This window comes from Malassezia japonica, chromosome 5 (genome assembly GCF_029542785.1).
Source record: "Malassezia japonica chromosome 5, complete sequence".
Lineage (NCBI taxonomy): Eukaryota > Fungi > Basidiomycota > Malasseziomycetes > Malasseziales > Malasseziaceae > Malassezia > Malassezia japonica.
Window position 1 is genome coordinate 1 of NC_083374.1, and position 12,416 is coordinate 12,416.

The 12,416-nt window shown below is 47.3% G+C and overlaps 2 protein-coding genes across 2 annotated transcripts; both read right to left on the bottom strand.

The window, feature by feature from the left end:
- Positions 1-638: 638 nt before the first annotated feature.
- MJAP1_002793 (uncharacterized protein) lies at positions 639-1,130 on the bottom strand (the record flags this gene model as incomplete). Its single annotated transcript, XM_060266726.1, has 1 exon — positions 639-1,130. A coding segment is annotated over one exon (492 nt), but the record flags the coding sequence as incomplete, so codon positions are not given.
- A 4,300-nt stretch (positions 1,131-5,430) lies between these two features.
- MJAP1_002794 (uncharacterized protein) lies at positions 5,431-6,018 on the bottom strand (the record flags this gene model as incomplete). The annotated part of the gene is made up of 1 exon (XM_060266727.1): positions 5,431-6,018. One exon carries the CDS (start codon positions 6,016-6,018, stop codon positions 5,431-5,433), a length of 588 nt encoding a protein of 195 aa, XP_060122710.1.
- Positions 6,019-12,416: the final 6,398 nt, after the last annotated feature.

Below are 12,416 nucleotides of genomic sequence, written 5' to 3' on the forward strand. Positions count from 1 at the left end.
ATCCTAATCCTAATCCTAATCCTAATCCTAATCCTAATCCTAATCCTAATCCTAATCCTAATCCTAATCCTAATCCTAATCCTAATCCTAATCCTAATCCTAATCCTAATCCTAATCCTAATCCTAATCCTAATCCTAATCCTAATCCTAATCCTAATCCTAATCCTAATCCTAATCCTAATCCTAATCCTAATCCTAATCCTAATCCTAATCCTAATCCTAATCCTAATCCTAATCCTAATCCTAATCCTAATCCTAATCCTAATCCTAATCCTAATCCTAATCCTAATCCTAATCCTAATCCTAATCCTAATCCTAATCCTAATCCTAATCCTAATCCTAATCCTAATCCTAATCCTAATCCTAATCCTAATCCTAATCCTAATCCGTATCCTAATCCGTATCCTAATCCGTATCCGTATCCGTATCCGTATCCGTATCCGTATCTGTAAACAAAACAAGCATGCACAGCGCGCAATGTGTGCTTCAAGAACTTTCCACATCTAAAATTCGGACGTTTTATCTGGCTACAACGAGTGCGAGTCTTCCCACTTCCAATCTTACAACTTCTTGATGTTATTCACCTGCAATTCGTTGAAGCGAGAATCACGCGCTTTGTCACTCGTCAGAGCAAGCACAAACTTATTGCCCTCCTTCTTGTAGCGCCACTGAGAGTGAAAGGTCTTTCCATCCTTTTCCATGACGCCCAGGGTTGACGAAGAGAATTTATCTTCCAAATACGACCTGAATGCCTGCTTATCACTCTTGTTATTCAGATTCTCGTAGTCGCACTTCTGCACACCAAGCGCCACCAGCTTCGGGTCGTCTGTCGGCAGATGCTCAATGCACATTCCCTTATTATCGACAAGTTCAACACGCCCAAACTGAGTATTAGAATCAGTGTATCCTTCATCTTTGCCCTTCAGGTTGCACTCCATAAACTTCACCACAGGGAAGTCCTTCGACTCTTCATCAAACAACAACATCGATTCTCCGTACGGCTTAACCGGCTTCTTGCTCTGTACCACACCAATCGACTTGTCCGGCCTGTGCATATTGAGCTCAAGTTTACCCTGGTACAGATCCTTGCATTTCACTTCATTCGAGCGTTCCTCAATAGGCGCAGCCATAACAGCTGCCGCAAGCGTAGCGAAAAGCAGAGCAATGTTTTTCTTTTGCATTGTATATGATTTATCTTGGCCTTGTCGGAATGGACTAACTGTATAGTGTTAGAACTTTGAGATAAGAGGTTACGTTTGTTGGTAGTTCGACTGAGCCTCCCAGTCATATATATATATTCATGTCTTCCATCAGATGGACACGGAATTCCGAGCCACCCCTAGTTTCTTGGCAAAGAAAGGAGCATATGTGGAATTAATTACTACGCGCAGTTAGCGAGTTACTGGACGCTTGATGCGAGTAATCGGAGAATTTTGGCCCATTCACAAACTCGGTCGGCTTCCCGTGGCTAATACATTCAATTTGCAGAGCTTGTGTGTCGAGCTCAGACACATTGGAATGACTCTGCCTCATTGCTGCTGGCTTCTGAGTTTCAAGGTCTGTGGTCGTTAGCTTAGTTGTCTATTGATCCTGGAATCTGTGCCGCTAAGTAGTCTTGAATTAACCACATTGGATGCCCGCGTTGTGAGATTGGGACCGACCCGTTTCGCATATGACGCAACTCGTGCTTTCTCTGCAAAGATTCGATAAACCAGTTCTCCTTCTCGATGCGCAAACACAATGGGGACGTTGTAATGCAGGTGTGTTCAGTAAATTTGTGTAAATCTTCGAGTGTTGAGGAAAGCCTTGGTACATCATTTGACAGTCCAATTTGAAGTATCGCCTGTTGTAACACAGTCACGGTTATAGCCGTGACTGGCGCCGTATCAAGCATGAATCGCATTTGAGATATTGAAAAAGCAGATACATCCGGCCCATTTTTTTGACCCATTTGCCAATGTGATTTCCAGCGAGACATTGAGTCTGCAATTCTAATGATACGTGCAGCCAACGATCTTTGCCCGTGTAGGTAAGAATTCTGATCGTTTCTTGAGTTTTTATTGAAAATGGATCCAATGGTAGACACGTTGGCGTCCGTCTCATCCATAGCAGAAGATTTCGCCGCACCCACAAGGTCTTCATCAATGATTGACAATTCAGAATGTCGTGAAGACAAATTTCGTACCATTTGAAGGGCTTGGAAAGAATCGTACAAGAGTATATGCACAAGAACCCAGAGAGAAAATGGCGAAGCGATCGAAAGCATGGGGGGACCCTGGTTTGATAGATCGTATATGGCATTGCAAAGCTTAGGTGGTCCCTGTTCTAGTGACTGCATCTCGTTAGCCCAAGACCTTTGATCCTTAAGATCCCATAGCTTTGTTGAATATGGCAAACTTAGCTCGTTCACTAGTCGATGCTGTCGAATATGCGTTTCGCCGTCTAGTGATACAAGGTCATCAATTAACACGAATAGTAATAAGCGTTTCTTCCACTCTGAAATGGCCCAATCATACCAATGCTCTGGTAAATGGAGATCATATGGCCAGTTCAGACCATTCGCGTCAATATTTCCACTTTGCAAAAAGGAATTTAATATCCCAGAATATAGTCGATTGATGATTTTATGCTCTGGGCAAGGACTTGAAAAGCAAGTTAGTTTAATGGATAGCAACCCAGCAACAAATGTAGCCATACTATCGTCGAAATCGATCGACTGAGAAGCCTAAATCAGTGAGTAAATATACACAAACCATGATTTCCAAGAAGGCTTTGTTGACATGCTCCGGCATTGACAAAAGCTGAGCGGAGCTAAAATCCTGTGCTTGTTGAGTTAAATCAAAACGTAATCCAACGACACAAGCACAACGTGCTAAAAAGGGATGGCACCTCGATAAATCGAAAGTGGGCATATGCAGCACCGAATATTGAGGAATAAATTTGGAAAAAAATAGAGATACAGCACGTTGAATTGATATGGATGTAATTCCATATGCATAAGCATCTTGTTCTAGTTCCAAGAGGCATTTGTACAGTCTGCACCACAGGTAAAAAATAGTGTCAGTCATGTTACAAAGGAAAGCGGTGCTCAATGTCACTTACTCGTTAGAGGCAGGTATGACGGGCCAGACATTGGTGTGATGGACACCTAGGGAACCTGTAGATTCAGAAAAGACTGGATGCAGAGCTTGTTCTTCTTGACCGGATTTTCCGTAGTCAAGAAACATTTTTTGGAGCCGCGTTTCTCCAGGGAATGATGGTGGCTCATTCAAAACCAATGTATGATTAGTTTCAAACGGGAACGAGTTTTCTTGATAAATTTCCTCCCTAGGAACATTTCCATCCTCCACAAAATGACCACCATGTCCTTCATAAGCATCGACAGATGACTTGGTCTTGGTCTTCGACTGACCAATTAGGCCGACAGAGCTTTGCCCGTATCGAGGTTGAGACCGGTTTCTCACAAGCCGCACGCTTGGATTGTAAATGCACTTAGCATTACGGTTCATGCATTCTGAGCATTCAGGCTCCTTGCGGTCACAAGATATCCGCAAGCGCTCACAAAGTGTACATGCTTTCTTCATGGGCTGTAGTTCTGCTCTACCTGGCCCTGCACGGCATGTCTTCGCGTGACGAGTAAGAGCATCTCGCCGAGCAAAACCTGCTTGGCAATAAGAACAGTTAAAAGCATTATTTGAAGCATGTACTTGCGCGATATGTCGCAGAGCAAAATCAGCGCGCTTAAAAGTATTGTCGCAAAAAGGACAATTATATTCTTTCATAATGGTAAATCATCGGTTTGAGACACTTTGTGGTTTGCAGAGTGTTCAGCCTAGTAAGCTGGGCGCCACTCTCTATTCCCACATGCGGTGTTTAGCGAAGCACCAAGGCGCGATGGTCGTGCATGCATCGTTGCGCATGGGCCTAGCTCCCCGCCTCACGTGACTTGGTGTACGCTCTGTTCGGTGATTCGCGCGATGTGAGGTGGCTGAACGGATCGGCTGATTTAGATAACACTATTGTCTCGGAATTTCTGCGTGGCTACTTTGATGAAAGATCATGAGCATGAAGATCCCACAATTGAGTGACCAAATCCTGGTATGTTTTCTGCCAAGGCGTCCATACCATGCCAAGCACCTTCTCTGCGTGAGAAGAGTCTAGTTTTGCAATAGGGCCAGGCTGGTTGCGGACGCCGGTATTGCCAACGGGGATGGTGTCACAATGATCTGGAAATTTTCCGCGCAAGTAGTCCACTACTAGCTGAAGGTCAATGTAGTTGCCGCAAACAATGAATCTCTTCCCTTTCGCGGCTTCGCATTCCATAGCATTCACATGTGCTGTAGCGACATCACGAACATCAACCGTCTGCGGCAACAAAGTCAGTGGGACATTGCCATTGGTTTCCCCTGATACAAGTCTCCACACATTCGCACAAGAGGTGTTCAACTCGTCGAGTGAAGCAAGTGGGTGTACAATTGGGCCCACAATACCAGGAGGACAAAACGTTGTAAGAGCAAACTGGGGGTGCTCTTTCGTCCAAAATTCCCATGCGCTATCAGTAAGCTTACTTGACCTGAGCACGTACCATTTCTCTGCCAACGCTTTGCTCGCACAATAAGTATACACTTTGTTTTCGTGCGTTGCAGCACCCTCATACGTTGCAGGGTTCCAGTCGTCTTCCGTGTAAGTGTAGTCACGAAGAGAACCACCTTTCTCCAAGCAGTTTATGGCTGCAAACGATGATGTTAAGAGCAGATGCTTAACAGATGGGGTGGCCATTGCAGCTTCCATCACGGCCAGTGTACCTCCGATAGCAGGGTCAAGCATATCTGCGCGTGGGTCCGAGAATGACGTGTGGTAGGGCGATGCAACATGCTGGATGAAAGTTGCTCCTTCAAACGCCAGCTTGAGTTCGTCTACATTGCGGATGTCGGACACGTATGCAATGGAGTGGTTTTTGTTTGCGAAGTCTCGCTGCAGCTGTTGCCCTTTGTCCGCACTGCGGACGATCGACCGAACACCATAACCCTTGGCAAGAGCTTCACGAACGATGTGGGCTCCAACAAAACCACTAGCTCCAGTGATAGCCACGATTTGACTCATAATTTAAAATATACTTGATAAAGATTCAAGGTGCACCGAGAATAGGTTCCTTATAAGTGCCACTTTGTGGTCCGTGCACGAGACGGAATTGAATGTGGTCAAGATTTGTAATCTCACTGCCTCAAGTGAACGCTAAAGTCTGCAGCTACCAATGGCGTGGTGGTTCCTGAATTTACTGTGCGATCATCTTTCGAATCAGACGCAACACTGCTGAAACCGCTTTTCAGTAGTTCATGTTTCAAATGCGTGTAACTACAGTATAATAACAAAAAACAAAACAAAATATGGACGTGGTAAGGTCAAATCGCCAAGAGCGAATTGCACTCCTTAGTTCTTCTGAACATTCTTCACTCTAATGACGTTCCTCTTTCCATACGAGGGATGAGTGCTCGAAAGCGTGAGCACCGCCTGGTCTCCCTCGTCCTTGGAGCGCCATTGAGTGTAGAACGTCTGCATGTCCTTGTCCAGCACTGACAGGTGCGAGATATCGCTCTTGCCATCCCAGTACGACTTGAACGCTTGCTTGTCACTCTTGTTCTTCGTGGCATCGTTGTCGCACTTCTGCACACCGAGTGCCTGCTTCTTAGGGTCATCCGTGGGCAGGTGTTCAATACACATGCCCTGCTGATCAGCAAGCTCAATACGACCATACATCGTATCAGAGCTACCACTCTCATCTTGAACATCGCCGCTTAGGTTGCACTCCACAAAGTTCACCTTGGGGTACTGCTGATACTTTTCATTGTAGAGGAGCATCGTTTCCCCGTACGGAGCAACCGCTCCGTCGCTAATCACCGGAGCAGTGGTTTGATCAGGCTTGTTCATCCACAGTTCAAGTTCACCAGAGTACGCAACCTTGCACTGCACATCATCCGAGCGCTTCTCAATGGGTGCGGCCAAGGCAGTGGCGGCCATGGCAGTGAAAAGCAAAGCAATGTTCTGCATCGTAAAAAGTATCTTGGTGGTAGTAGTGTAAAAGATCGCTTGAGGCGTGCTTCAATTAGCGAGGAAAATTCACTTGCTGGTGAAGTGCACTGGTTCAGCCCGCTCCTTTTATGACCATGACGATCATCACCAAGGAACACGGAATTCCGCAACCACCCCGGTTCTTGGCATCCGATCCGGTATAAGTGGAATTAATTTAATCATAATCTGCAAACTAACCACGGAAAGCCGATCGTTTGATGTAGGTTGGTGAACCCTAGTTGATCCTCCTAAATTAGCAATACCGTCCCTGTGACCTTGCCAAACATGGGAAATTCGTCCTTGCGTTGATTGGACAAGCCCATCTTTGTCTCAACCTGTGAGCACTAAGTGGTAATGCTGCACTCCCAAGGCGGACTTACTGACGATCCTTGAGAAATGCAAGTCTTTAACAGATCATATACTGGAAATGTTCAGCTCTAATACGACGCCAATTAGGAATTCTCGGATCTTAGGCTGTAACTATGTTTTACGCATGGCTCTTGACCTATTGTCTCATGGCGTTGACATGTGGAGCGCAACTTGGCATGTGGTGGCCAAGTCACGTTGTATTAAATAGCCGAGTAGCGGAAATCCGTCGATTTTTACCAAGCGAGGAGGCCGTCTTATCAACTCTCGCGTTGCGCGCAAAGCTATAACACATGAATTACATGTAGAAACTTTAGATTAAAACATTTATATTCAGGGTATATGCGGTCCATCAATTTCTTCCTTGTTCAATGACACGTCCGAATCAAATCGCTCCATGAATTGAGGTGGTTCGTCACCGGTGCGTTTCGACATTGCGCGTAATTTCTCACCGTACAAGTAAAATACGACGGTGATGGGAATCATTAGTGCAGCAAGGCCACCAAGCAAGCTGCATCCACCCTGAAGGTTGAGACGTTTAAACAATTGCGGTGCAAACAGCGGGAAAGCGCCTCCCAGTGCTGCGCGAAATAACCCATTGCTTGTGAAAGCCGAGGCCAAATAGCGAGGGAATGCTTCTCCAATGTACGCAAAGAAACCTTGAAAGATGAGATAAGTTCCTGCCAGGAATACTGAATAAGCAATCACTGGTGAAATCCAATGGATTGACTCGTATGATGTCCATCCAAACCAGAATACAGATGCCGGGAACATCAATGCGCCAAGAAAGGCGGGTTGCATGCGATATTCTGGTTTCCATTTCCCTTGTTTGAAGCGCGGGAGAACATATTTTTGGTTATATATACAATAACCAAAAAAGATGATCGTACAGCCCACCATACCGCCAACATAGGTGATACCCATGGCACCTGTTGAGAACCCATGCACTTGTTCAAAGGTAAGGGGAAATGCTTCGAAAAAGCAATACATGATTCCATAAAGATAGGCGGTGTAGATGTTGGCACAGAGGAGCATCGGCTCTGTGATTGTCAGCTCCATCGGGCGATAGAATGTATCCACAAGCAAGCCCGATAGACTAAATTTACGATCCTTGATTTCACCGAGGGACCGATACTGATCGCACCCCGTATGCTCGCGGAGTTGCCGAGCACGTCGAGTAAGAATCGTTTCACCACTGGTTTCAGGCAACGTAAAGAATAGCATGATCCAAGTAAGCCCGTTCATGCAAAGCAGAGGCCAAATCGACCAGCGCCACCCAAGACTGTGCACCGCATAGCCAGCAACAAGAGGGCCCAGTGTCGGGCCGCCACAAGCGCCAAGGTCCCAGAAAGCCAAACCATTCATGAAGCCACCTTCCAGTCTCCAGATGTCACCAATGCTGGCACCGCCCGTAGTCAGTACGGGCCCACCCAAGAAGCCGGAGATGAAACGAAGAATCATATAGCCGGCGATATTGTCCACCAATGCATTTGGAATTTGCAATATGGTAAAGAGACCCAGCCCCCAGATATAAGGTCCATTACGCCCAACCCAAGAGATTTCTGTGATGGGGGATAAAACGCAAGGTCCTATCCCGTAACCGAAAACAAATAGCGACAATGACAAGGCCGCTACCGTGCTGGGCACGTCAAAGTACTGAGCAAGGTAGGGGATGCTTGGGGAGACGATACTGCTGCCCATGTACACAGTCATTGTCATCGCAAACATGAGCCAACTCACCCATGCCTTGTAAGCGAATGACCAATTGTATGGATTTTCCGGGTCATCATCGCCGTACCAGCCCACGATGATTTCGCCAGTCCCTTTGTCCGTAGTAAAGTACTTGCTTGGAATTTCAAACCCTTCATGTGCAGTTTGTGGCTTGAACAATCGGCCTCTGGACACGAAGTGTACAAGGTCTGCAAATGCACTATTGTGCAGCATAGACGCCATATTGGTATCAGGGTATGTGGCGTCAATGACCAAGGATCGCCCAGCTCCCCATGTACTTTTTTCAACTTTGTACAATCCGTTATCGTAGCAAAATGTCAGAAAGCAGGATTCGAATCGGGTCAAACCCTAGTCCGGTCTAACAAGCAATCACGAGCTTCCCTTCGGGGATAAGGTTTTTTTTATCGACGTGGAATATTTTGGATTATCACTTGTTTACTAATCGACAAAATACATTAATCTCCGTATTGGGCCCGAAATTCTGCACGATATATACAGTGTGTATGTACAATTGTGATGTGGCCCGAGCGCACCAGCCCCAAGGATCACAGCACCCCATGTTTCCAAAAGACATCCAAGAACGAGAAGTAGGACGTCTTAAGGGGTTTGCTTATGGTCTTGCGTGATGAGTCGGGAGCCACGCATGTTGCGAGTGTATGACCATAGCCAGCTGAGTGCCACGCTCAAGCGACTCCTGACACCGATAAGGAAGTAAATGTGGGCAATTCCCCAGAGCCACCATGCCATCCAGCCTGTCATCTTGATAAATCCAAAGTCAACGACTGCCTTGTTCTTTCCGATCGTGGCAAGGTTACCGGTATGGAAATACTGGAACGGCTTACGAGTAGCCTTTCCCAGCAAGCGGTTGCGGATCAGTTTACCCACATATGCACCCTGCTGCTTGGCGGCAGGTGCCACGCCCGGAATTGGCTTGCCGTTGGGACCCATCACCGAGGCCGTGTCACCAATGGCAAAGATATTGGGACGTCCAGGAATGGAAAGGTCCGGCTCGACGCGGACCCTTCCTGCGCGATCAGCCGATGCGGAGAGCCAGCGTGCGGCAGGAGACGCCTGCACGCCAGCAGCCCAGAAGATGGTAGAGCAGGGCAGGAATTGACCTCCATATTCTACGCCTTGCTTCGAGAGCTTCGAGACAGGCATGTTCAAGTGGACCTCCACGCCTAAATCCTCCAGTGCCGCCTTGGCGTATTCAGAGAGGTCCTCTGTGAAGGCGGAGAGGACACGCGGGCCAGCCTCAATCAGTACAATACGTGTCTTGCGCGTGTCAATGTTGCGGAACTCGTTCGGAAGAGTGCGGTGCGCCATTTGAGCCATCGCGCCAGCCAGTTCAACACCCGTGGGACCACCACCAATGATTGCAAGCGTCATCTGCGAAGACCGGCGTTCAGTATCTGGCTCTCGCTCGGCCATCTCGAAGGCCATAAGCAAACGGCGGCGAAGCGTAGTTGCATCCTTCAGCGATTTCAGGCCCGGAGCAAACCGTTCCCAATCATCATTGCCAAAGTAAGCATCCTTGGCACCGGTAGCCAGCACAAGGGTGTCATAGTTGATCGGAAGGTTGTGGTCCAGGTAGACCGTTTGCCTGTCGACATCCACATTCATCACTTCACCCATGAGCGTCGTGACTTCGTTGCGATTGCTTAATAGATGGCGCACAGGCCAGGCAATGTCAGAAGGACTCAACTGGCACGAGCCCACTTGGTAGAGCAATGGCTGGAACAGGTGGTAGTTGGCACGGTCAATGATAGTGATGTCGACAGGGGCGCCTTTCAGGCTTTGAACAGTAGTCAAACCGCCAAAACCTGCGCCAACGATGACGACATGGTGACGCTTGGGAGTCGAAGTCTTGGCATCACTGGTGACTGTACTCATGAGCCGGCTCGCACTTGGAAAGTTCAAGCCGGCAGCGGTCAGACGTGTCCGGGAAAGCGCTACTGCTGATATGGCCGTCCTCGAAGGGGATAGGCGAAGCATTGGATGGAAAGTGGTGGATAAGTATGAGAGGGGCAACACTTTAAAGGATAACCCTAACCAAGCGTGCGTACCGGAAATATCCGATCGGCACTGCACATGTTCCGGGATATCATGCGGACAGCCGGTGTCATCTACCCAATGTGCATATCATAATTTCTATTATACCCGTACCCTGATCCGTGCGAGCCAGTCCCTGGGCAGGGATCCCGACTCCTCGGCTGTCTGAGCTAAAGTGCGCCGAGAAGACTAATTCCCAACCTTAAGGGAGCAATTCAAGATAAGCAATACAGAAATGCCCATTTCAAAGAGAAATGTTGCATCTTGAACTCAATACGATTCAAAGGGAAGCGGAAGTGTAACGCCCAGATGACACAAGCGACCGGGCAGATCGACTAAGCTCAAGCTCGATGCTTTGCAGCCCAAAGTTTGCAATTTTCTCTCTCCCTCTTGTCTATTAAATCTCAGTGCAGCAGCTCGAATAAAGGGAGTTGGTGCTTGCAGCTCCTGTTGTCGTCATTAGCTAGCCATCAGCAATAATCCTCCACACAGGGTTGAGCACGTCATGCGCACGTCCCCTAATACTATGGTCACATTGCTTTCCATGTCAGGTCCGCATTGTTTCAATACAGATTAGCATCGTACATCAATGTTAGCAAGTCTAAAAGGCAGTCGCCCCCTCAAACTCACACTGGACATAGAGTCTTTCCCGTCTATTCATGGCGCTCGTCCGAGCTACGGTGCCATCCCTATCCCCATCCAGCATGGGATTACAGATTATACCGCTCACAGCTCTCAATCGAGTCCAATCTCTACCAGCTCTTCCAGAAGTTTGAATAAGCAAAGCGAAGAAGAAGTCGAACCAGCTGCAGCATATTCTGAGGAGCACGTTTTCCAAGATGCAGCAATATTAGAACACTGGCAAAAAGTTTATGAAAGTGTCGGGTATGAAGGACGGCACTTCATCAACTCTAGTTTTACGTGGTCCTATAAAGAAGAGGTCGAGCTAATGCGAAAGCTCGATTTTCACGTTATATTACTGGTTTGGGTTATGTTCTTTGCGATGGACTTGATACGCCAAAACCTAAGTCGTGCCTTGGCTAGCCGCAGTGAACATGAACACGGTAACTTTTTTGGAGACATTGGCTTAACACAGGATGATATAAACAAAGGCCAATTCGTGTACTTGTTGGCCTTTCTACTCATGGAGTTTCCATCGGGTCTTTTGTCGAAGTGGATAGGGCCAGAAAATTGGGTTCCCGTTCAGATCTTTACATGGTCCATGGTCGGGGTTGGACAATCCATGATCAAAAGTAAGACTGGCTTTTACATTACTCGAACACTGTTGGGGATGGCGCAAGGTGGATTTGTTCCTGACATGTGTCTTTACTTGACCTACTTCTATACCGCAAATGAGATGAACATCAGAATGAGCTGGTTTTATACGGTTCTCGGCGCTTCACAAATCATTGGATCTCTTCTCTCTCTTGCATTGTTGAATTTAAATGGATTATTTGAGATCGAAGGGTGGCGATACTTATTCGGTGCAGAGGCTTGTATCTCGCTGCTGGTTGGCTTCGCTGCCGTAGCACTGATGCCATCAACTATTACCAAGACTACGACCTGGATTATTCGAAAGCCATGGCTTTCTTTACATGAGCAAAAGATCCTTGTGAACCGCTTGCTTCGTGATGATCCTACCAAAGGGGATATGAACAGCCATCAGGCCGTGACATGGGAGGGGATCTTGGGCTGTCTCGGTGACAAGAGTGCGCTCCCAATATATGCTCTCACTATTGTATCGTTAATTCCCTATCAACCGTCTAAAACGTATCTATCATTCATTCTGAGCAGCCTCGGGTTTAACACATTCATGAGCAACCTACTTGCCATTCCTGGTACCATTCTATTCATGATAAACACTATCTGGATGACCCATCTGGCTACGCACTATGGCGAACGAAGCCTGGCTACTGCCATCACAAATGTATGGGTCTTTCCATGCCTCGCCATACTTTTGACATTGCCGGACACCACGGAAGGACATTGGGGATGGATTCGGTATGGACTACTCAGCCTGATCAGCGCGGTACCTTACCCTCTGTCCTTCCTAGTCGGCTGGGTTTCACAGAATTCCCACTCAGTGCAAGCTCGGACGGTTTCGCTTTGTCTTGTGAATATCAGTGCACAACTCGCAGGCATTGTCTCTACCTTTGCCTATACGGATTCGGACCAACCCTATTACCGCCATGGAAACA